The following is a 25898-nucleotide window of genomic DNA, read 5'->3' as shown; positions in this document are numbered from 1 at the left end:
CCCAAGGCAATTTGATAAAGGCCTCTTCCTCCCACTCCAGAATTCACCCACCCAAACTGTAGCTGAACACCTAGCTGCAGCAATACTGCATTTGTTAGGGATTGTGCCTATTTGCTTTGTTAAAATTTGCTTAAATTGGTTGTTTCATACAAAGGAATGCTTAAATTGATTTCATTGTGTTTCCTGAGCCGACAGTAATAATGCTAGATGTGTATCAGGAGTTGGTTGCTACAGCTCTTTATGAATAAAATTATTTTTAAGATTCGTTATCCTTTTCTTGATACCAAGTATTTATGCAGCATAAAACAAAACTTGGTCTCCACCCCTTAGGGAAAGAAGCGGAAAGTCTTCAGCTGATACATAATTATTAAATATAAGAAACCCTGGATTCCCATTTGTATTGGCCTTAACTCCAGACCTACAGGAAAAGTTGACAGTGCTTTATTTTGTTTTTTCCCCATCTGAGACCACTAGAGCTATCCAGGCCTTTCCATGCTTTCTTAATATCTTACCTCAAGATCAAATTTTTCCTTCAGATAATTAGGTATGGGCAGCATCTGGAGGCACAGTTGAGCCTCACCTCACGCCAAACGGCAAGTGCGGGAGGTGACAGGGGTGCAGGGGATCCCTTTTCATCTGTGCGTGGGGAAGCGGCACCTGCCACCACGTTCTTTGCCTAGTGAAAAGGCGCAGTCATTACCAACCAAGGCCTGGTTTAAAATCAGTTCCCTGCTCTGTCCGATGTGGAGCAGCGTCCGTGCAGGGTTCCCTGCACCGCCTCGGAGTGAGCAGCTAGGAGTGACCACACTGATGCTGCCGAGCAGCGCCGGAGGAGGAAAATTCCACAATATATTCAGTTATGCACCGAGGGACCTGACCCCTGCAAGCAACCAGCTGGAGCCCCGAAGCATGAGGTTTGGTTATCACCCTTGTTGGCGTGTCGAGGTGGAGGCGGGCGGCCCTGCGCTGCCTTGAGGGCTGGCGGTGCCCCAGCACCCCACGCGTGTCAGGCTGATGGGGATTTAAGTGTTTTCCCCCTGTGCCGGGAGGCGGGATTTCCTATGCCTGGGGAGAACGAGTCTGCACTCAATGCCGTGATTCGCAGGAAGACCCTAAGTGATGCAAGCAGGCAGTCCCTTTTCTTTTTTCCTTCAAGGTGCACAAAGCCATGGCGGAGGACAGGCCTTCCTCGGTGAGGGAGAGGAGCCCGGGCAACACCGGGTGGGAGAGGAGTGTTCCCTGCGTGGGGGAACCATCTGTGGAGCCCCTCCACACCTGTGGGAAGGGCATCCATCCCGTCCGTGGTTTCGGCGCGACAGCCATCGCTCACCCTTTCCCCCCCGCGGGGGATAGGGAGCGATCTTCCCCAGGGCCAGGGGACATCCCCCACATGGTGCTGGGGAGAGGGAAGAACAACACTGAAGACGCGGAGGGCGGGGATCGGGGCCACCTGCACCCCTGTTGCCCTGGGCAGGAGAGGGGACCCGTGATGGCGCGGGGACCGCCCCGTCCCTCCGGGGCGGCGGTGCCGCCGGAGCTGAGGGGCGGCTCCGGGCAGGCGGCCGCCGGCGGGGCCGCCTCATCCCCCGCCCTCTCCGCCGGCGCCGGGCCGGGGCCGCCGCAGGCCTCTGTCCGCCGGAGCGGGCGGGCGGCGGCGGCGCGGCCATGTTGAGGGCGGGGAGCGCGGAGGGCGCGGAGGCGGCGCCGGGGCCGCTGCGGGGCGCGGCGCCTCCTCGCTCCTCGCCGCCCGCCGCCGCCGCCGCTCCCGCCGGGCCGCCCCGCTCCATGGCGACCCCCAGCCCCTGCATCGTGGTGAGTGCGGCCGCCGCCATCCCTCCCCACCCCGCGGGGAAGCCTTTGCTCGCCGCCGCCGTGGCGGGACGGGGGGGGCTGCCGGGGGGGCGCCTCCCGCCTCGCTGAGGGGAGGGCGGAGGTGGTGGTGGTGGTGGTGGGGGGGGGTTGTCCCGCTCGCCCCACAAAATGTGGCGATTTATGAGGGAGCGCGGCGGGGGAAAAAGGCTGCTCCTCCGCGGCGGGAGCCGCCGCCCCGCGCAGTCACCTTGAGGGGAGCCCCGGCCTCCCGGCGCCGGGCCCGGGGCTCCCTCCCCGCACCCCCGGCCCCGGCGCTTCCCCTTCCCCCGAGCGCGGCCGCCGGGCAGCGCGGGGGTGGGTTCGCGGTCACGGGTGGCGCCTCGGGTGGGGGGGGGGGGTTTAAACGCGGAGGGCGGCGGGGAGAGCCGGCGCTGCTGCCTGAGAAATGAAGGTGAAACAACTTCCCACCAGATACGAGCCCGGCGCGGCACAACTTCCTATTCCTGTTGCTTTTCGTAGCGTGGTGGGGAGGCACCGGTTTGCGAGTGCGGGGCGAGTCGCTTAAATGTTAAAGTTAGGATGTATTTTTGAAGGAAGAGCATGCGGGGGGGGCTATTTATGTTTTTTGTTGTTGTTTTTTTTTTTTTTTTTTTTTTTTTTCACCTTTGCCGTGTCTCTTAAGGCTCTTCCATATTAATTTTTATTATTTTATCTAAAGCCAGCGCCGGGTGCTCGTGAAATACATGTGGTGTCTTATGGCTGAGGGCTGTGCCGGCCGCGAGGTTGTGACTGTAAATCCCTGCGGTCAGTAATAAAACCTGATAAAATCTCTAGGAAGGGCCCATTCACTACCGAATGCAGAAAGGAGGGTTTAGTAGACACGCTAGATACAACGATGGGTCTGAACCACAGGAAAATACAATGTGTTCGGGGAGGGACCCGTCTTACCACTTAAAATAACAACCTGCTCTGGATTGCCGGGACCCTGATGGCTCCATGCCTGAGCCGGGTGCGTGGGTAGCTCATACAGGGTCTGTTTTGGGTGGGAGGGTGAAATTCCCCATGTGAAATACTCATTAGGGGGTTACACAACAACAGCAACAAAAAAACAACGTGTAAACAGCTGATCACAAGCCAGGTAAGTGCTTCCTTGGGCACCAAAATGAGATTGTGTCTTGCAAGGGCAGCGGTAGCCAAAATGGATACTTAAAATGCCTGCCTGGTGAAGTGTCAGTAATAAGCTTCAGTTTTCCTTTTGAAATTCTTAGCTTCATTTTACATGTAATAGCGTTCAACTGCATAACCGGAGAGTGAAGTATTTAAAAAACACACTGTCATTTTTCACGTTGCAGCAGGGTTAAGGTTCAGAGAAGGCTATTCTTGATGCTGTTGTGACAGTATAACCTGAACCTCTGCAGTGTTTGGTACAATTATATATATATTTTTTAATATATATATATATATATATATGTATCTGCGAATCCCTTATCCTAATATACACTTGCTAATATTGCAGGCTGTTTCATAGAGGGAATTTCAGGTTGCTGAAGTAGGGCTTTCAGTTCAGATTCTGAATGATCTTGAACCTCCACGGTTTGCAGGTGATGGTCTGCGAAGGCTTGCTTCACAGCAGTACAACTTGTCATGCTCCTGTAGCTGTCTGTGGTCTCCTGAAAACTGGCTCACGTGTTTTGTTGTGATTTGGTGTTGTGGAGATTGGGAAGATGTCCATGTCAAAACCTCTGCTTGCTTAATTGCAGATGCAGGTTTTGCATTACACTGGGAAAATCAAAGGTGTTAAAAAAGCTCCTCGATTATTTTTTAAACAGAATAAAGAGATTCATTGAGGTGTAGTACCTTCATTTTCCTGCTCTTCCATGTAGGAGGATGTTGTTAGGACTTAATTTCTTCCCCACATTTTATTGCACACCAATTCATGTGATATTTCGAGCAATTCCTGTGAACTGTAGGTTCTGTTAGATTACAGTTTGCACTGTGTCCAGTGTGATTGATGTTTTTATAGAGAGGGAAAGTAACGTGATCCTGATGAGTGTAATGGGTTTGATAGCTTACCGAATAAAGCGAAGGACTTGCAGTTTCTCACCACAGACTTTCTATAAGGCTTTGTAGAAATCTCACCTTATTTCCTTTTCAGATTGGCGATGATGAACAGGGTTACGACCTGGACTTGTTCTGCATACCTAAACATTATGCAGATGATTTGGAAAAAGTCTATATTCCTCACGGGCTCATCATGGACAGGTTTGTTTGACTTCAGACAGTACACTGTTCCAGCTGATTCCATGACACTGGAATAAACAATCTTCCAGTGATAGTTTTGCTGCCTGGTGACTGTCTAAATAAATGATGTTTAATTAGAGACTAAAAAATACAAGTGCTGATTAACTCTTTCCTGTTTGGCTTCTAAGAGTTTGTACATTTGCAGTTATGCTATTGTTTGGAAATTTGCCATAATTCTCAAGCAAAATTTTGTGGTACGTAGCAATCTACAACTTTCTTTCCAGTGTTTCTTTGATGTTTTACCTTCTTAAAACCTGATTAGAAGATGTGATTTGTTGTGCCAGTTCAGTCTGAAAACAATTATAGTCTCTTGAATTTTTTTAGGATTTTAATAAAAGTAAATTATTAATGACATTATCTTAGGCTTTCTCATGTCTGTTTCTCATATAAGTAATATCCAGCTTTCTCCAACTTTCTGGGAAAGACATTAGCCTCTGCAAATATCAACCTGTCACTTCTGTCGTTGCTGAAATCTGTGATGCGCTGTGGAAGTTTTATCTCGTGTGATCAGAAATGAGTGCGTAAGCCTACAAGGCATTTTGTGTTTGATAGTTGCTAATTCCTCTTAAGAGACTGAACCACAAATTCAGTGAAAAGCAGTTATTGGAGACACGCGACCATTTAAGAGCGGTGATGGGTGGATCTTCTCGGAGGTCTTGCGAATAGGAATGCATCTAAGTTTTGTGTGGTCTGGTCCTGTTTGATTAGATATAATAAACATTCCTTTTTTTTTTTTTTAATATTGTAAAAACTTTGCACTGGAAGTCCATACAGAGCAAAAAATTGGACAAAGTACATGTCATTAAGTAAATGACGTAAAGTTTATAATAGTAGGCTTTCTCTGAGAAACCTGCTGTCGGCTGGCACACAATAAATACATACCATGCTTTCTAAAATAAATTACAGGATAAATTTAGAAACAATGATTGCAGAAGAACAGTGCAGTGTTCTCTTGCTCTGCTTCATTGGTATTGTATTTTGCAGTTAGGGCAAATTTCTGGCATTCTAGCTTGGCAAATAAACTCACTCCTTAGTTTACAATTTGAGAACTTTCTTGCTCCTCAGTTAGTGAGAACTACTGCCTTTTTGGTTTTGTTAGCTTATGTTGCTCTTTGCATGGGAGCTGAACCTATCTTTGGAAGGAGAAAATGCACCTTCACGTTGCGTGTCTGACAGTGAAGCAGCTTCAGGGTGTTAAGATTTGCTTTGGCTGAGTGTGACGTATGAAAACAAAGGCGTTTGGCAGTGCTACTGCTAGATTAACCTTGAAAAACACCAAACTTTGTTGACCAATAATGTGTAAAAGTGACTGAAGTGGTAGGCAAATATTTCCGAGCAGAATGTGTTTCCAAGTTTGATGCATGTGTTTGCTACCTTTGGCAGTATAAAATGCTGCTGCTATAGTAAGCAAGTGAAATGTGTCTTGACAGCTAACTTTTTTTTGGTTTTGTATAGGACGGAGAGACTGGCACGAGAAATTATGAAGGGCATGGGAGGACATCACATTGTAGCACTCTGTGTACTCAAGGGTGGCTATAAATTTTTTGCTGATTTATTAGACTACATCAAAGCACTGAACAGAAACAGTGACAAATCAATCCCCATGACTGTCGACTTCATTAGGTTGAAGAGTTATTGTGTAAGTATCTCTGCAGTACTCTGTAGTTTCTATATAAATTTGACTAACTTCCAGTTATTAACGGAGGTGTTTTAGTAGCATTACTGCCAGAATGTGCAGAATGTTAAATAATTAAGGGGGTTAAGAGTCACAAGCTAATTTTCTTTACCTTATTTTCTAATATGTTCTCCTTTAGACCTTGGTATCTCCACAGCCCTGTAAAATCCTGGTACAGAGCAGAGAGACCTTTTCCATGTCCTTTACTTGTTAAACAGTTTCTTTTCTGGCCACTACCCCATCTCTGAAGCTGTGGCTCTAGAATAATACAGAGGATTCTCCTGCAGCTATGGTTACAAAAATTTTACTATAGTAATTTATATGTGGTTTAGACATCATTCATTGGACGGGAAGACTTGGAAGCTGCAAAAACAGTTATACCAGAGTTCCCCGTCTCATCTTTTGTTTGGCTCAACTGAACAGTGAATAAAATTAGTTGTATTTGGCCTTGAGGAAGTGCTAGATTCATAAACCTAGATTTATGGTTAGTGGCCACTGAATATGGCACTGCCTTTTCAGGACTAGGCATAGGTTGCCTCTTGGGTTTACATTCTTGGAAAATAATTTATTTTCATTCTGAACACTAGGATTTAACTATACAGGGAAATAGAGCGTTCTGTAACATGAGATAACATGTAAGTTTTATAGAAGGAAGCACGAGGTTATGTTGCTCAGGTCAAAGGAAGCAGCAGCGGTATGTTATAACTGCTTCCTGACTTACCGACAGCCTAGTCTCGTGTTTTCAGGATGGTATTTATGATTTGCTCCATAAGACCGTCTGTAGCATGGAAATAATTACATTTTTTCACTTCAGCTTAGAGTGTTTGCATAAACCGTTTGATAAGGTTATGCTGTTAGTTCTGTCTCAGGAACTTTGCATTCAAGTCAGCAGCATAGGCTACTTGTCACAGTTGTAGACGAGTGCCTATTCCAGTAGAAAAAAAATAGAGATTACTAAACTGGAAACTCAAGCTCATGCTTCTTTTCATTAAACTGTGAAACCAGAGATGGAGTTATTTGCAGACTTAGTTTGGACCGTCGGAGAACTTCATGAATTCCTGATTGCTGTTGAGCAATCTGTTACGTTTCAGGGTGAAGCCCAGAACTGCATGAGGCTTTGGTCAAGTCCATTTGGAGGACAAGCAGCGCTGGCTGCCCCAGGCATACTCACGGCTGGCCATCCCAGGGCTCCCTGGAAACCACCCTCCCAGTTTGCTGAACGGGAGGCAGTAATTTAGCCATGCTCCTTCACAGGAAGGCAAGGCTGGGCAGAAAGGTTTGTGCCAGCCTTCGGTTGTATCCCGCAGGGAGCGCTCTGTGCTTTGTGCACCGTATTTAAATCAGTGAGCGAGAGCTGGTTCACACCCTTCTGCTCCCCTCAACAGATTCAGGCTCCTGCCACCAGCCCGCCTAACCACTAGGTCACCACATGCCCATAGATTCTGCCTATAAACGCCACAACGGAAAGCTGAATGTTTCTGTTACAGGATGCTATGTTAAAGAATAGGAAATCATGACTCCCACCTTTTTTGGTGGGGAAATTGTGTATCTTCTGCTTTCTTCAAGGAACGCTTCCAATAACTTACTTGGCTTGTTTAAAAAACAATATAAAGGCTACACCCTTTCACTCTCTCCACTTTCTGACTAACTTGGAAAAAACTACTGAAGAAATGGTTTGAAACACCTGGAAAAAAAAAAAAAACCTCCATTAAAAACCAAGGCTGCCTTATTATATGCATGTTTTCCTTGCTCATACTGGTGTGTTAGGCATGCTTTAGTTCATTTCTTTACTGCAGCTGCTTTTGTTTATTACTCCCCAGAACTACAGTGCCTTGATATTAATAGGGGAGTGAGCAGCAAAATGTTTATGGAAATTAAAAGCCTGTTTTTGTAGTAAAAATTAGTAGATGAAAAGAAAAGCGGAGAAATTTAGACAGAAAGCTGTCTAAACACAAAGTTTTCCTTGAGGTGTTGGCTTCAGGGCTTTTTGTTTTGTCAGTCAATTCCATAAAAGAATGTTTTCTTGTCGTAGATGTGTGAGGAGCTCCTGTTACCTGATGCCTCCACTACTGTATTTACGAGCATTTCATTTCTGTGGACTCTCTTACATGGTTATTAATATCCAGATTTACATCCTTCAGATTGCATAAACTGATAGACTGAATAAGATTGTCTTAATATGAGTATGTAACCGACTGACTAGGTCTTCCGTCAGTAATTGTATCAGAATGCTAAATCTGCTCTGCAGTTTTTATCTGTGCTTTACTAGATGGAGAGATCTGTGTTTAGTGATGTGAAAATCATCACAAACTGTAACGGGCATCACAACTGAAAGTGGATCTAGCTCTCTTGTCGCTGTCTTTGGATGTGATGACTAGATCATGCTGCCTGCCTTTACAGACTGGATAAAAGATGTTAAAAATATCCTGGCCACATAAACAAAGCAGCTGAACTTGTGGAATGGTTCTGAAATTGATGTAATTGAGGTTCTATTCTTGTTTCAAACTGATCATTTAATATTTACAAGCGTATGGGGTTTTTTTTGTGTTGCAATGCAAAGTTCATGCTGTTCTGCACCCAAAAATAGTTCTCTAAGAATATTGACATGATGAAGCTGTGATTAAACTTTGCTTGTAACTCCATCTTTCTGAGTTCCTATAGATGAATTTGAATGATCTGGCAAGCTGTTAAGAAAAGGAAAGATAGTGTTTGTGAACAGATCCAGATCTCAGTGTTCTTGACAAACAGTTTATTTTGTTTGTGCTACAAGAAGAATGTCTTTTCACCAGCCTCCTGCATTTAAACTTGAAAATGAGCAAATGTTGTTTATGTAGTCACGAAGGGCAGCCAAAAGACAATGGATGCGTTGCACTGTCGCTTGGGAAAATGGGGATTTTCAGTGGAGTACATGGTAAACTCTGCTTAGGCTGGTCATGGGAGTATTCTGAAAGATCTCTGTTAACCAAATCTTACAACAAATACTGTAAGCAACTTAAAATGCCGTTTTAAAAGGTGATCTTGGAGTCACTTGAGTCAGGAGTTACGATCTTGTAAAGCATTATTGTTTTCCATCAGTGACAATGGGGAGGCAGTGAAAACAGATCTAGAACGGTAAAACTCTTATGTGTTAAACCACAAAGCATTAAAGTCTTACCAGTACTGAAATCAGAAATAATGCTCCTGAAGATAATTAAAACATTGCTTAATTATTAAACAAAGTTCTTTCCAGTGGAAATCTGGTTACAGCCAGTGTTGGAAATTCTTTAACTGTTTTTATCCTTTAATTGCTCAGGAACTCAGTAGCTGCATAGGACTGTAGGTTTATATGCCAGTGAAGATTTAGGTTTTGTGATAAAAAGTGTAGCAATTTGTATGGTTTTGGCGGGAAGGAGCAGGAAAGTTTCTGTTGATTAGACTGTTTTTTCTCTGCTGATCATCATACTTCAGTATGCATAATCCAAAGGTTTACAGTAACCTACAGTTTTGTGGTGTTCTTGTTTGAATGTAGTGTGCTGCTTTGTATCCAAACAGATCATCAGGAACCTGATCTTACGTGTATACTGAGGAGTACGAGTCTCTCATCTATGCATTTAATTTTAATGGAACAAATACCTGTGACGTCTTTCTCCGTCGTCGTTTTGTAAGGAATGATGCTTTTTGCATCCTTCCACGGAAGGAGGATGAAATCCCTATTAGTGTAGGAACAGATAAGAGGGAGTCCTGTAACATAAACAAGGAAAAGCTTAAAGAAGCTGTCATTTAAGATAATTTTAAGATAGGGTGAACACAGGAAAAGTCCTTTAGCTTTATGAATACAGTGCTTAACTGAATCACATTTTTGTGGTTGATCTAGCCAGTATCTCAGGCATTCAGTAGCAGTGTGTATATCTGCTGGGTCAAGAAGAAATAATTTTGGACATGGACTTTTTCAACACAGTGAGATTGATGCTGACATGGAACTTTGGTGTAATTTCAGAGTGGTATCACTCAAACTAATGTTGTCTTCAAAACACATGGGGTAAAACTGAAAAGATACTTTTTTTCCAATAATTTATTTGGGGTTTTTTTCATGTTTTGTCATAGGAATTTTAAAAGGAAAGTATCTGTTGTCTTGTCATCTGCTTTTACATGCTTGGAGTTGTCAGCGCTTCCTTATCCTAGACTGTTGACACCACTGTCCAGAGGATTTTAATACGTTTTCTCTTTGCTATCATCCCAGCATTGCATTACTTACTGTGAACTTGTTGTGTGCCTCTCTAAATAATTTGTTTCCCCTTTTTTGTGATAACATTTTGAGTTTTTGCCTACAATTCATATAGCGTGAATATTTGTCTTCACGCGGCTGTAAAAACAGGAAACTGTATGTGACGGTCTCTCAGTTCCCTTGTGGTCCCCTCTCTATTGCATCTGTCCTGTCTGGGCTTTGGGAAGGAACTGCTGTTTTGCTGCGTGTCTGCATAGTTGTGCAGCAAAATAATACCGTTTTTCTAGAAGGAGGTTATGTGGTAAGGAGCTACGAGAATAAAGTTTGATAAGCAATATTAACCTTCGACCAAAAGGATTAAATTGTAGGATAATGTCCTCATTTGTAAGTAGTACAATAATAAACATATTGCATCTAATATGAACTGTGAGACACTGTCAGGGTTGAAAGTCAGTTGAATTACTTTATTTAAACTGCAGAGATCTGTGAAGCACTCCTAGCAGCTGTTTTTAAGTTCCTTATATAACAGTTCATTTACGTTTGTATCAGAGTTTAGTTTTATGGAAGCAAAATGCTGTGGTGTAGTGATAGTGTACCTATGTTCCTGTTCAATAAGAAATAATTCGATTTGTTACCAATATTTGTTGTAAACTAGTCAAACATAAGCTTTTCTGGCTATTTTTGTAGCTTGTATTTCTAAATATTAATCTGTGCCTTTTTTGCCAGCTGTTCTTGTTATGGTTGCTTATTCTTACTGGAAGAGTAAGGCTTTCTAAAGCATTAAAGTTTCAAATGTAAATTGCCAGCTATATAGCAGCATGCTTTCTGTCTTATTTCGGTATCTGTAGGGAATGCATAACAAATCATATCTTTTTAGATACATAGGTGTATATATAATGGTCACAGATGAGAGGTGGTGCCTGTGTTTATGCAGATCTCTTGTCAAACAATCTTTAATCTGAAATACCATCTTTGCATTTGATCGCTTGTAATTGCTTAGTTAATAGACACTGTTGGTGCTCTGTTTCTGAAAGCATTAACGTTCATTGGTTATGTACTTTGCAGTTTTGATATTTACTGGAAGAAAAAAATATTTTAATGCTGGTAATGATAATGCTTACCCTCCTCTTTCTTAGAACGATCAGTCAACTGGAGATATAAAAGTCATTGGTGGAGACGACCTCTCAACCTTAACTGGAAAGGTATGGCTCTTTGTATATTTAAAAACAAACAAACAAATCCACTAAAGAACCCACATACCTGCCTGGCTTTAAGGCTGCTCTTTTAGCATGTGAAAATTATAGAATTTTAAAAAATGAAAACAGAAGAGTTTCGTTTAAATATTTACCACTGTATACTAGGAGAGTGGATAAGCCCCACCAAAGCTGTCAGTTTAGTCTGAACTTAACAGAAAAACCCCTATTCACCATCTTCGGTATCAGCAAAACTGTAGGAGATTTGGTTTTTCTGTAGTGCGTGGGAAGAATAATCTTGTGGGGGTTGTTGTCTGCAAACTGCCTTTAAAAGAGAGCGGCGGTGTTTATTTGCTGTATTGGTGTTTGACTGAAGTAGGGATGGGAATTCATACTGTCGTGATGTGTAACGTGCAGCCCAGGTTGTGGATGGTGGTTCCCGTTAGGGCAGTGACGAGAGGAGGAAATGGGAGGGTGGCAGCTGGGAATCTGCTTTTCTCCAGTGACTCTGTGGAGGTCGCTGAGCCAGATGTCTGGGGTTAAAGCATCAGTGCCTCCTGCGCTGTCAGAACACATTACTTCCCCGTCTCCTTACACATATGTGATCTTTAAGGCTTGCATGTCACAGTTCGATATAAAGGCTGGAGGTATGACAGAACTGTACATGTCTCTATACTATGACACTCTTTGCTTTAGAAGAATACAAATTGTGTAGACTCTGTTTGGATCTCTTTTGCGTATATCTAGAATTCTCAAAGTCTAAATAATTTAAAGACCACTTTGTACTCAGCATGAGACGTTGAATCTCATTGCCAGCCAATTGTTATTAGAGCATCAGAAATGTTAACTACTGTTATATGTGTAAACATACATAAATGGTGGTACAAATACTTAACCGCAATGAAAATTCATAAGTTATCGAGATTAATATATGTAAGAAATGACATATTCTCGAGATATTAATGATTTTTTTTCTTTTTTTTTTTTTTTTTCTTTTTCTTCCCACCAGAATGTTTTGATTGTAGAAGTAAGTATTACGTTTCACTTTGAAGTTCTAATGTGTGACTGGTAAAAGAGTTCTGGTAGAAGTTGTTCCTAAGCCAGATAACCTACAGTTTCTGTTTTCAAGGCTTCCAGCTTCTGATTCCAGGCCTGAATTTTGGAAGTGGGCTCTGAATTTCAAATAATGTCTGTTTTGAATTCACAAATTGCATTTGGGTTCCAAATTTAACAAGGAAAATATATATGTAAATTTGTTTGCACTTGCTTTCAGTTTTCTGGGATTCTGTCAATTCTAAAATGTCTTTTTTTTCTTTCTTTTTTTTTTTAAGTTTTAAAAAGTAGTCTGAACGAAGTGATATTACGCAAGTTACTGTTCTGGATTTATCACAGCAAGCTAGAAACTTAAACTTCAAGGGCAGAAATAGGTTCCTAGTAGGAATATCCTAAAATATCTGAAAACCAGATTGAAGCCCAGTGTTCCTGTGTATAATTTGTTTAGAGAACAGTGACATAGAGAACTCTATTTCCTAATTAGTATTTTGCAATGGCTGAATTCCCGTGCCCTTTTTCTTGTCATGGTGGTTTGGATGACACCAAGTACAGTGCACCTCAGTTTGATTTCCTAGTAGATACAGTTGCTTAATTCTTGCTCTCATACCTCTTTCTTGATGGACAGTGTTGCTTATGTTCAGTAAACATCACTTTGACAAAGTTTGTTCTTGAGTAGGATTGCCAGTTTCAGGGTAGGGAAGCAGCAGCGGTTGACTGAAAAAATGGAAGTGCAATCAATCGACTAATGTCTTAAGGCTCCAAATAATGGAAATGTCTTTGTTTGTAAGCAAAGAAACAGCTATGGCAACTGATTCAGCAACCAAAGGGAACGATGTTTCCTCTGTCATAAAATGTGGTTTTTATGTATGTTGGTTTTGTTTTTGGTTTTTTTTTCATTTGAGAAGGTTATATTGTTCCACAGGAAGCACATTCAGTTCCAAAACTCCTACCAAAATAGTACGCATATAGCAGTCATCTGTGTGACCAGTGGTGTCCTTTGAAGTATATTTTGCTCCAGATAGGCAGATGCATTTAATTATGTATCTGCTCCATTTCAGATGAATGTATGTCTTTAAAGTCCCAGACAGCTAACTAGGTTAGTTTCTCATTTGTTCAGTGAATCATCTATCCAGTGACTTGTCCCATACGCTGTCAAATACAAACTTTTTAACCAATCACCATTTTAAATGTCAAACAGTAAAAATGCATAGTTATTGTAGGTTCAGTATCTTGTGCACCAGAGCACTAGGCTTTTCTATGCATCATCCCTTTAATGTGCAAAAAAAAACCTGAACAAAATGGAGATTCACCTCCAATAAACAGATAATCACGCAATACAAAATCAGTAATAGGCTCTGTTTTTATTTTAGAGTATGGAAGTAGCTACTTCTGTTTATTCACCAACATCTGTTTATGTGTTTGTATGTCTTTAACTTTTCTTAAGTTTATAACAATGATTAAAAGCATTGAGTGTTAAAGATGGTGTAGCTGATGGGTGCTCTTTTGAGTGTTTTTGTTTGATTTTTATTTTAATTGGGAGTCATGGGAAAATAAGCCGAAACCAGGACATTGCTGCTGCTTCAGCGTGAAGGACATTCTGCTCCTTCACTTCAAATAGACTTGATTTTAGGCCAGGGTAAGGACTGTCCCTCTAAAGATCATGCAGTTATTTCAGTCCAAATGTGGAATCCATTTCTGATGCTTCACTTGTAAGACATACATTATTTTTTCTGCTTATATGTGCAGTGGATGGGATTAAAATGATGTGTCAAAATTCATTTGAGCGCATTTGAATATAGATTTTGGAACAGCATGCAGATATTTGCAGTGCAATTGCTGCGGCTGTTTCTTGGATCTGTGATGTGAATTACACTCCTTTTTCTTTAATTGCAATAATGGGTTGTTCTGTGTTTTCCCTTCTTATGTGTCTTTCTGTTGTATACATCTGTCTCTGTAACTGAGCTCAACAGCAAGACTAATGTTACTCTTATCATATTCGAATTAAACGTTATTTGTCTAATAGCTGCAAGGAGCACAAGCCATAAAATCTCCAAAAGGAGCCAAGAAGGTCATAGTTCAGTAGCTGCTTTCAAAGTCATAGTTACCCACAGTTAAGAACTATTGTTAATGCGCGTGATGGCTTTACTGAGCATAGTTCTGTAAGCACAGCGTGGTTACCTGTCACCTGTATTTGATTTTGAACAGTACTTTGGCCTATTTTCATGCTATTGCAGATGAGCAATTTCTGTGGTAGAAATGCTACTCTAACATGTTTAATATTCTTTCTTACCTGAGATTTTTATTTTCAGGATATAATTGATACTGGTAAAACAATGAAAACGTTGCTGTCTCTACTTAAGCAGTACAATCCAAAGATGGTGAAAGTAGCCAGGTAAATTTTTAATGATGATTATTTGTGCTGTATTTCAACTTAAGAAGGACATGCTGTAAAAAAAAATATATTAAAAAATGTATAGAATACATTTCCATGCGGGAGCGATGGGAGGGAGCATTTCTGCAGGAGTCACATTTGATGCGATCTGTTGGAGTTTTTAGTGTTTGTTTAAACTCCAAAAGCACTTTTGCATGTTACGAGAGCATATGTTCGTTAAGGCTGGCAGAAACGCTGCGTTACTTCCAGTCCTACTGCTGGAATAATTTCAGGGTTGCAGAAGGGGATGGCTTGTACGTGCCTTGCCTTATCATGTAACGGTAACGTTTGTGGGGTTTTACTCCTGAAGTCCAAGTTAGGTTTAGAAGTATATGGAAGAATTTAAGTCTTTTGGGCTTAAAAAAAAATACCCTCTCAAGTTGGTAGAGGTATTTTCAACACAAATTTAGTTCATAGATGTAGACTTTTACTAGAGGTAGGGATTAAAAAAAAAAAATCAGTGGTTGTCATTTACGTATATTTAGTATCTATCCAAACACATTTGTTTCTGCTTGCACTATCTGCAGCTTCAGTATACTGCAGTGGTGTACCTGTGCAATGGAGACCTTTTTTTAGTTTACCTTCTTTAATTGCAGAATTAAATTAGTTTGCACACTAACATTATTGTTTGTGTAGTGTGCATAGTGCAGCTGAGCTTTAGAGGTCATTCTGTGAGAGTCATCCAGCCATATGTTCTTCCAGGCTCTTCTACTTAGTTACATCTTTAATCAATTAGTTTCAAAACATTTTATAATTAAATAACTTACAACTAACAAGAAATGTTGAGGATATTATTATATGATTAACAAATATCACCATTCCTCCTACTTATTTTTAAACTGCATCTTTTACACTGCTAAGATGTGGTTGTGTATTTTACAATAAAAGCATAAAGATTGCTGGGGATTAGAGATAAAGCAGAGCTGTGTGTAATATCCAATCAGTTGGGTTGCCATAACAATGTCAAAGCAGTTGTTAGATGTACAAGAACAGCTCTTCTTGCTGATAATCTGGAGGTGACCTGCTGAAGGTGAGGTGGTTTAGGGTTTCTTCCTGGGCAGATTAAGCGTGCCAAATTTTAAACATTTGTCACTGAATAGTGCCCTAGCACTGTGGTGTACGTTATGAATATCACACGGTCTGAGCAAACTCCAGTTTCTTATTGTTCAAACCTGTTGCAGTAATTTGGGCCTGCCAAAGACCTGAACAGATAAACATGATTGTTCTGGATAGTCTGAAGTGTAATGTTCTTAGGTACTTCAATTGCCTCTCTTCTCTTCTTTTTTTTTTTTTTTAATTTTTTTTAGTATCTTTTTTATTTTCTTTCTCTCTGACAATTAAGCAGTTGTAGCAGAAAGGTGTGTATTAATGCTGCTACAATTTCAGGGTTTCTTTGATCAAACCGTACACCAATTCTCAAAAATTAAGTCTTACAACTTTCAAGTTTCAGAAACTGTCTAAAATTGAAACTGTGACACTGACAAATGAAGCCCTGCCTCCAGGAGGGAAGGAGGTCTGTGTTTAATGCACAGAGTTATGCTGACCTCTGTCTTCACCTTCAGCCACTGGCCACCTTTTCTTTTCCTCCCAAAGTCTCTGTATCTCAAAGACAGAAAAGTGTCATGCCTGTGGGGTTGTTTTCCAAGAGGTAGAAGTGGGATGAATCAAATTTAACTAGTAGGGCATCTCTCTCTGCTACAATACCCCCAGCTCTGTACCTCCATGCTTTTTTACACCTCTGACAATTAATTCTGGAAAAATGGAGCTGGTTTGTATCACCCGGCTGTCAGAACCAATTACATTTTCTTTATGAGGATAATGAGTACCGCCAGTGAAAAACAGTTGAGGACATGTTGTACAAATGGAATTGAGGTTGCATTTAAGCAGCTGAACTTTTGCTTCATAATACTAAGGCTTTTGAAAAGAGGTCAGTTGGTCTGGCCAGATCCCAAGTTGTCGCCTCTATACCTGTAAGCTAAATCGTTCCTGAAGTTCATTACACACATAAATCCCCGTTAAATTTTCACAGTGAAAATCCATCCAGATCAGTATCTCCTAGCCTCTTTCTTGCAGACCTGTTAGTTATCCTTCAGGCTCTGAACCATTCATTGTTCTAGGATGTTTTGATCCTGTTGTTGTGATCAGCTGCACCTGCAAATAAAATAATAGTTTAAAATATGCGTAGTTGTGCTTTCGGTTATTCACATTTAGGCCAAATTCAGCTTGTTTGCCGTCAAAACAGTCTCATAGACTTGTACTCGGTGCTCTTCCATGTTTCAATTTTACATTGGTTTTGTTTGACAGTTTGTTGGTAAAAAGAACTCCTCGAAGTGTGGGATATCGGCCAGACTGTAAGTAATTTTTTGACAACCATTATTAATTTTTGAAAGTATGTAAATGTATTGTGTACCCTTTGGTCAAAGTCCTAGGATGTTCCAAATAAGTTTTCACTAATGATTCTCAATAGATTTTGCTCTTATTTAGGGAATTTAAGTATTTGCAATGTATTTTGACAGAGTTAATCTGGATTTGGTTTGATCCTTTTTTTTTTTTTTTTTCCTTTTTGTAACATTTTGCTATATGAAAAGCAAACTTTGATATTTTGGTCTGGGTTACACCCTTTTCGTGTGCAAATTCTCCCAGCTTGCGTGCAGTCAAATGCTTTGGTCAGCAGAATCTGCTGGATTCACCTTTGACACTTCTGGGAGCGATTTGGGTGCCTAAACCTGCCACCTCATGCTGGCTGGATGTGCCCAGGAAGGTGGGAGGACCACCCCCGGGATGGCAGGTCTGATAAAAGTTTACAGTGATAAAATAACTGAATTTGGCCCCACACTGGTTACGTCTAGGCATCTGAATTGCTCCCTTCTTGTCTTCTGCTGTCTGTCCCAAGACCATAAAGAAAGGAATAGCACCCACAGGGGCAGTGGTACCAGGGTAACAGCTCCTCCTACCTTGGGAGGGGCTGGGAGTTTTAACCCTAAATTCCTGTTTATCTGGCCTGTCTGCTTTCACTGTGGAAGTGGAGTGAATTTAGCAGCAGAATCACATCCTCTTCCTCCTCCTCTCCAAAGCTGTGCAGTATTCTGGAACTGTAGTTTGTCAATGCCTTAAAGCTTGGTGGAGGAGCTCCCCCCCAGCCAAGGGTGCCCCCTCATTCCTGAGATCTTCTTACAGGCTCAGCTGGGTTAACGGTCTGCCATCTGAGCATCTTGCAGCAGATGACTCCTTTTGCCATCTGTCCACAGAGAAAACCTGTTCAGTGCAGGACACGTGAGCTCTGAAAGGAGAGACAACGAGGCAGTAATGGCCGGGCCTCTGTTTTACCCCTGTATTGTGAGGCCAGGTAGACGCTAAACATTGCCTTAATTTTTCCAAAAGTGTACACAGCCTTTTCATTGAATTGCACAATTTATCTCCCTACTTTCCTTGCAGACCCTTATTGTAGCCAGGAAGAAAAAAAAAATGCGCAGCTTTCCTGTGCTCAGGGGTCTTTCGTTTTAGCATGAGGAGAGAAAGCCATTTGGAACTTTTATATTTTATATAATTCAGTATTGTTTTGGTCATTTTACAGTGTGTGTGGTCAGGTTGGGTTGGTGCTGCCTTACCAGCCACGAACTGTCCCGCTAGAGCTGCATAGACAATCTGTGGCATAGCTGATGTCCTCTTTTTAGGCAGCTTCTCTGTAGGAGGGAAAAAAAACACAACCAGACACACAGGGGGAAAAAAAAACCAAACAAACCAAACCAAACACTTACCTGTTTCTGAAGCTTGCAAGTGACTCCGTAAAGAACAGAGTGCTCTTTGCTCTCCACTATTGTCTGTGCCACGGGTTCAGCATCGAAGACACGCTTTAGCAGTCATAGTATATTCCTACAGACCCGGTCACTGCCTGCGAGCTGCAAGAGTGGAGTCCATCTGGGTTACTCAAAGGCGAAGGATTGGTTTCCCTGCAACAGCTGTGGTTCTGATCATTCACCTTACTCCGTGCTCACTCTCCCAGCCCTCCACAGAAAGTCCTGCTGGGCTCGCACACCCACAGTTGCGAAGGAGCCGAGGGCTGAACCTGCCTTCTCCTCCCTCCCTTGGGTCCCCCCCGTGCAGCCCTGCCCGGGGCGCTGCCCTCTGGCTGCTGCTGGGGGGGTCACTTGTGCCGTGCTCACCAGCTCCACTGCTTCTGCCCTGGCATGCCAAGCAGCTAGGAAGTGCTGGGGAGCATCGGCTCTTTTTGCATGTATTTACAAAATTGCAGGAAATTTTCGAGGAATTTTACGTTCTGGTAATCGTACTCTGTGTGTTGATTTAAGTGCTTCCATTCATTTCTTACAGACTGCATGCTAGCACCATGCTGCTGCCTGGGCACCAATAAATGCCTCTATTTAATTCGGTTTCAGTTGATAAATTAAATCAGCAAAGTAAGTTAAAATTTTAAAATAGCTCGAATGTTAATCTGAGGGTACTTGAATGGAAGAAATAAAATTAGTTAGGATGCCTACATATCTATAAAATTCTAGATTGCTTCTATAAAAAGGTCTAGTGAACTCTAGGAAGTTCCTTTCTAACATACTGGTGACTTACGGTCTTTTTCAGTTGTTGGATTTGAAGTGCCAGACAAATTTGTTGTGGGATACGCCCTAGATTACAATGAATACTTTAGAGATTTGAACGTAAGTAATTTTTCCCGTATGTTTTTGTCCATTTAAAACGAGGGAGGAGGAAGGAAGGGAAGTCTCCTCACATCACTCTCCCTCCTCTGTAAATCGTGCCTCGTGCAAATCTGTTCCATTGGTGATGCAACGATGGGAGCAAACCCTAGAGCGGCAGGACAGCGTTTTGGAACTCCTATGAAACTAAAATTTATTTTGCTGCGTGCAGAATGGAGGCTACACATCTCCTGTCAACTTTGAAATAACGTGAAGTTTGTGGGAAGCTTCTTACCTTAGCAGATGCCTACAACAAATAAGTGCACTTGCTTAGATACGTAAGAGTTAGAGAAGAGAGACCTTGGGAGTCAAGAGGGGTTGACTTTTTATTCTCAGTCATTAACTCTTCATCCGGGTCTCACCAGACGTGGGGCGGGACAGTTAGGGCGAGGAGAAAGAAGGCAATGTTGAGATTTTTTTAGACAAAAAAAGGCTCAAGGTTTTCTGCATAAACAGTATTACAACGTTCTTTCATACTGAAACGCGAATAGCATGCTTGTGTTTTTTTCAGAAGCACATGATTGACTACAGATGTAAACCACCCGTCTCTTACGTTACTTTTCTAACAGGAGCTTTTCATTTTATTTTGTTTCAGCATATCTGTGTGATCAGCGAGACGGGGAAGCAGAAGTACAAAGCGTGAAAGCATAGTTCAAGTGCTATGACAACAGAGCTTTGAAATGTTTTGTTTACCGAGTCCTATCTTTCACAGGCTTCAACTCTGGTACACCAGCTAAAATTGTAGAATGCCCCAGCCCCATTGTCAGACGCTTACTATAATTTATTGCATGTACATTATAAGAGCTCGTCTTGTTCATTTATATTTTAGAAATGTAAACAACTAGTGCAATTCTGCACTCCTTATTTTGATTTGCACTATGACTCTACCGACTATTGCTGCCCCTGGTTGGGTTGTGCTGTTTGTGAGCTCCAGAGTCTAACTCTTGCAGTGGTAAATTGCTTAAACCTCATCAACCCAGAACTGAAATAGTTCAAGTACTGTAAATGTAAAGCATTTTATGATAGGGAAGTCTATTAGTAATATTTTTAAAATCTGTAATTTAAGTTTTATATTATAATGCACAGATGTGATTGTGATTAATGGATAGTTGCACCTTTGGGTGTTATAAAGCATGAGGAGCAGCCAGTTACAGTATCTGTAATCTCCAAGGAGCTCATTCACATCTCCTGGAATTGCCTTATTGCTGTAAAAGGAAGTCTGGGTGAAAAATGTCTCTTTTTTTTTTTTTTTTTTTTTTTTTTATTAAGGGAGGTGGAATGACGAAACAGAATATTTAAGATCTAGTTGTAGTTGAGCTGCCTGTTTCTGTTAGATTTTTTTTTTTTCTTTTAAAATATCCATCAGTCAGTGGAATTGCCTTTTAAATTTAAACAATTTTAATATATTTGTGAAAAAGTATTGTAATGTTTACTTTATAAGATCTACAAGACAAAGTACTTTAAATAAAGGCTGTCTCTTTAAAATAAGCCCCATACATCTATGCCACTCATTCTGTATAGTAAAGTGCTCTTCTCAGTAATATTTTTCATAAATGTTTCTGACAGTGAAGGCAGACTCTACATTTGTTATCTTTGTAGAGCTTTTGGTTAATATTATCCTGTCTACAAGAGAGATGATAAAGTGCTGAGGAGAAATATCGAAACACTTGCATATTTTATAAACAAACTAGATCTCAGAGAAAATGGTTTAAGCACTGTCCTTTGTTCTGCGTTGGCAAAAATGAAGAGTGGAGATTAGACATTCATTAAACATAGACACGTGGAAAAAAAAAATTAAAAAAAACCCAACCAACCAACCAAACAAACCCACAACCGTTTTGTAAGTGATGGTTTGGGTTTGTATCATTAACAGCTCTGTTCGTGTTGAGTTTAATTCTGAACACGTCAGCCCATCTCACACCTCGTCCTTGGGCCGTGCTTTTAGGTCCCTTGGTTTACGTGGTTCTGGTACTTCTGCGCGTGGATTCTTCCACTCTATGCTCAGATTTACCGCTGCTCGGTGCTTAATAGATGAGGAAGTTTTTGCCAGCCTGTTTTGAAAGCTTTTTCTGTGGTTTTGAAGTTTGACTCATGTTTCTGTACTTTTCCAAGTACTGCGGCATTGCTGTCCACCCATGGTGTGCTCGGTTCCAGCTGCAGCAGTTAGCAGGAGAGCTAAAACACGAGTGATACACGCGGTGTAATTTAGATCAAATGACCACAGTGTGTCTGTTTGTAAATCAAAATTCTCAATAGCAAATAGTAGAACACTGGTGGTGATTATACCGTACTTTTGCAATGTTATACTTCATGTCCAGGGAGCTTTTTTTCTAAATGCTCTACAAAGGCCGATTGTATTTCTCGATGTCCTCAATACCATTTGTGCATATGCCTTTTCAAGAACCTGTACTGTCCCTGGGGCAACTTGTTGCAAAAATACCTGATGCATCTCCAAGAAGAGGAAACACAAAAGTAACGTATATAATATATATATAAATATATAAAAAAATATAAACCCACTCGTGAATTATTATATCTGCTCAAGTTTTCACTGGTTCTGGTTGAACTTGATGTCTAATCTTAAAAAGTGATGTTTCTTCAGCCTTGTTAATAGTTCCTACTTCACAATGCGTTTTCAAATAAATTCATGACACTAGAGATTACAAGAGAGAGGTGGCTTAAAAGTATATATTTACACATCAAAACAATGAGAATTGACGATTTTCGGTATCTTTTAGGACAAAACTCTTAAATTAGTCTATCCTGAGATGTTTTCCTGGCTTGGTTAGGATGGTTAAGGGAGGAGAGGGCGGGGTAGTCATAACAAAAGGTTTATCCTCCAAACTGTGGCTGGAGCGGGGAAGTGCCTGGTGTGTTGGGGGTTGGCCCTGCGTGGGCACGTGCCCGTGGCGCAGGCACAGGAGTGGTTGGGGAAGATGCCACCTGACCCAACAGACCTCGCCTGCGAGCGATGGAAAAGGCCAATATTAAACAAAAAAATAAAAATAATCTTACTGAATGTTCCCACATTTCAAATGCTGGGGAACAGGCACTTCCTTCCCCGAGGCGCTTGTCAGAGGAAGTTTATCACCCCAGAGGGATTCCTTGTTCAAAAGCTTTTTCTGTGAAAATTGTTCAGAGGAGGAGTTACCCGCTTTCTCGCCCTTGCTAGCCCAGTCCTGACACCGCAGGCTTTTACAGCACCTGCACGTGCTCTACGGGAGGATAAATTCTCACTTGAAATAAACTGAAAATGCAATTGTTACTTTTTATTCAGTAATTTTGCTGGGGCTCTAGTCACACCTTCGCAAGTTAAATGCCAGCTTCATGCAACCCAGACATACATTGTTAAAAGCGTTACGAAAGCACAGAGAAAAATCTTGTATTTGAACATTTATGTGGCATTTGAAATTCATTATAGTTCCACATTTTATGAATCACAAATGTATGCTGGAAAAAATAATTTGGAATATTTATAGGCTTTCCTCCAGTGTCTCACCCCGTGACATCTGGCATTTCTGTACATTTTGATAATTCTCGCCTGCCGCAGACCGCTGCCGCTGCCTGGCTGGGTACCGCGCAGGGGTAGCTCTGGCCGGGAGTGTTTGTTCTTCTTGCTTTAAATTCACACCAGTCAGAATCTGAAGTGCTCTGGACAGAGCCGGGAGGCGTGGTGGGGACTTTATGTGAACGGAGCTGGCGGCTCGCGCTGGGGGGGGCGAATCCTGGTTTTGCGGATGGAGGCAAATGAGGATCTCCAAGTTGCCTTGTAATTGTATATCCCGACTGATTAAACGTTGGCGGTGTTTCCTTGTCTATTATGCTCTGAAAATCCTGTCAAGCACGCACTAACCCAGCAGCGAGGACCTGACACTGCTCACAGGGAGCTGGTTACTCGCGATTTATTAAAGGACTGTTCCTGCCCTGTCTGCCTGCCTTTCATTCTCATTCAGGCTGCACCTTGCAAGAGCAGATCTCAGCTGTACCCAAGTACTTTTTTAAGCAAAGGAAACATCACAGTGGTCTTTTTTGTTGTTGTTGGTGGTGGTTTTTTTTTTGTTTGTTTGTTTTTTTTTTTTTGTGTGTGTGTGTGTATAGCATTTAATGCCTTTAAATTTATTTAATCTCACAGCAGATATAGTCTGTTGACTATTCCGATGGGGAAATTGATTCCTAGCTCTGTAAAGATGCCAGTAGCCAGTGAAATAGCCCTCGCTGACACCGAGGTGAAGCGGGCAGGGCTGGAAGAGCACAAAGATGCAGCGCGCTGCACGACCTGGCAGGGAGGATTTTTCATCCCTGGGGAAGCTGCCGAGAAGCGGGTGCAGGGTGCGTGGTGGGGCTGCACGGGAGTGGGTGCAAACACCCTTTGTGCACAGGCTGTGCTCCAGGCTGGGCTGCTGGGGTAAAACACCGGCTGGCAAAGCGAAAACACCTGGGAAGGTGGAAATCCTCACGGAAGCGGGTGGGAGCAGCAAGGCCTGCAACGGCGAGTGAATCAAGCTGCGGGTAGATGAACCCGTTCCAGTAAGAGGCTGGTATTTATCTAATGAGTGATCACTGGTGGCATCTTTATTTTTTTTTTCCCCCGCTACAACCAGAAAGGGACCCAAACATCTTCTGTCTTCTGCAGAGCTGCAGGTTGCCTGTAGCAAATCGCTGTGTGTGTATAAGCTACAACTTTGGGCGTTGGGTGTGGGTTGAGGTTTTTTTGAACCAGAGGGTCGGTGCCCTCCTGCAGGCAGTGATTCCCCACCCCTGCCCTTCACACATAGCCAGGAAAATACCCCGATAGATATTGTCTGTGTGTATAAATAAGGAATGAGCTATTAAATAAGGAACCATCTACTTCCAACTCCAGTCCCAGCTCTGTTAGGCAAGCTTCTTACGGCTGGGCACCTCATCCATGCCCAAGTTCCAATCCTGAAATCTCGGGTGGGAATGCTGCAGAACTGCTTTCGGAAGAGACTTGGCCAAAACTGACTTCTCCCACAACGCTTCGCCACGCGCGGCAGTGAAGTCGCCCTGTTGACTTCACCCTCTTGCAGCCCTGCAAGCTGAAAGCACCACGTCTCCCCGCCGATTTTGCACGGGAGAGCGTGCCAGCGCCCCGCGTGTTGCGTGGCGGCTGCAGCTGCTGCCGTGGGGTTGGGTTGGCTCCCCCAGCCACCCCCCCCCCCGTGTCCGCCGGGAAGCCGCCCTGTGCCGTGCCGCGCAGCCGGGACGGGCTTTCTCGGCAGCGCTACCTGTTGGCTTAGCTGACCTTCAGGTCAGAGAGGGATAAAATGGTTTTCCCTGGGAACAGACTTTCTGGGCACTGGTGGGACGCGCTGCCATCCCTGCGCTTTCTGCTGGGGCCTGGGAAGCGCCGGAGCAGCGATGCCGGTGCCGATGCTTCGCTCGCCTGTATCCCAGCGGAGGAGCTGGAACGCGGTTAAGCCAGCCCTAAGGTGGGGAGGAGGAGGGTATGGGGGGCAGCGGGGGGGGGGGGTGTGCGTGCACACTTTCAAACGTGCACTGCAAGCGCCTTGGTCAGACCTTTTCTCCTCAATTGCCTTTCTTGCCAATTCTTTCTCTTCCATTCACAAAATGCAAAGTTCCCCATAGCAATCAGAGAATCCAAAATATGAGGTAGAACTGTCATTGCAGTGTAAACTCCTAACGATTCCAATTAGAAAACCATCTTGGGCTGTTTAGTAAAGAATAACCACACACACCCCCCCTCACCCGGTCTAAGCTGCACCTTCCACACCCCCTAGTCCCCTCCCTGCCATCCGACCTTGCCTAGCAGTCCCGCACACACAGATAATTTCTTTTCAGTCTGAGGGGGGAGCTGTTTTCTCTCGCAGAGCGTACGGCATGAGAATTCTGGACAGTTTATAAATGAATATATGCTCTACTTGAATCGTATTTTGAGTAACCTTTAAAATGCTGTTACCCGACCGGCGCACGAGACTGGGTTTATGTGAGAAATTGCCAAGAGCAATGTTTTACACTTTGCTTCGGAAATTAAAAGACTTAAACTTGTATTTTTTCTGCCGTTTGGTTGCAAAGAACCACCGAGCCAGCAAGGTGCCAGTGCCATTGGTTACCCTGGTCCTTGCACTCTTGCTTTAGCAAACCCTTACTGGCAGAGCCACTGACCTGGCTTCTGCTTTGCCACGGGGCTGCCACTTGCCCTGTTTAATTCAACCCAAAATTTTCTTCTTTCATGCAGCTTTGCATTGAGATACTGGTGGCTTCCCACTGAAGCCAGCTGCCTAACTAGGTACACAGTTAAGGGTCAGTTTAGCCAGAATTACCTTTGCTAAGAGCGGGCAAGACATATAAAGTGTTTCTTCTCTTCTACAGTGCAAAGAGCAAGACCTGAACTTCTTGCAAGGCACTGCACAAACACCTACAAAAGCCAATCCTGGCTCAGGGCTTGCTGGATGTGAGCTGAGGTGGGTGGGCAAGATGTGCAAGGAAAGCAAGATAATGCTGGATACCACAGTGAGCTGCTAACCTCTGCCAAAAATTCCTTTTG

General features: G+C 42.7%; 1 protein-coding gene across 2 annotated transcripts; it reads left to right on the top strand.

Moving 5' to 3' along the window:
* The first annotated feature begins 1100 nt into the window (after positions 1-1100).
* On the top strand, positions 1101-23301 carry HPRT1 (hypoxanthine phosphoribosyltransferase 1). 2 transcript variants are annotated; one of them, XM_032993796.2, is made up of 9 exons: positions 1101-1192; positions 3968-4074; positions 5569-5752; positions 11129-11194; positions 12195-12212; positions 14548-14630; positions 16974-17020; positions 19260-19336; positions 19968-23301. In XM_032993796.2, exons 1-9 carry the CDS (start codon positions 1169-1171, stop codon positions 20013-20015), a joined length of 654 nt encoding a protein of 217 aa, XP_032849687.1. In that variant the 5' UTR covers positions 1101-1168; the 3' UTR covers positions 20016-23301. The 2 variants fall into 2 exon arrangements, with proteins under 2 accessions (XP_032849687.1, XP_042663242.1); XM_042807308.1 differs by lacking the exon at positions 1101-1192 and adding an exon at positions 1717-1812.
* Positions 23302-25898: the final 2597 nt, after the last annotated feature.

Source organism: Tyto alba, unplaced genomic scaffold (assembly GCF_018691265.1).
Source record: "Tyto alba isolate M040663 unplaced genomic scaffold, T.alba_DEE_v4.0 Super-Scaffold_5, whole genome shotgun sequence".
Classification (NCBI taxonomy): domain Eukaryota; kingdom Metazoa; phylum Chordata; class Aves; order Strigiformes; family Tytonidae; genus Tyto; species Tyto alba.
This window is presented reverse-complemented; position numbering and strand designations above follow the sequence as displayed.

Bases quoted from the DNA above. Each gene is read 5' to 3' on its own strand.
- HPRT1 (XM_042807308.1), top strand. From the start codon at position 1,786: ATGGCGACCCCCAGCCCCTGCATCGTG. The intron at 1,813-3,967 runs GTGAGTGCGGCC...TTTCCTTTTCAG, and splicing joins CCCCCAGCCCCTGCATCGTG to ATTGGCGATGATGAACAGGG. The intron at 4,075-5,568 runs GTTTGTTTGACT...GGTTTTGTATAG, and splicing joins CACGGGCTCATCATGGACAG to GACGGAGAGACTGGCACGAG.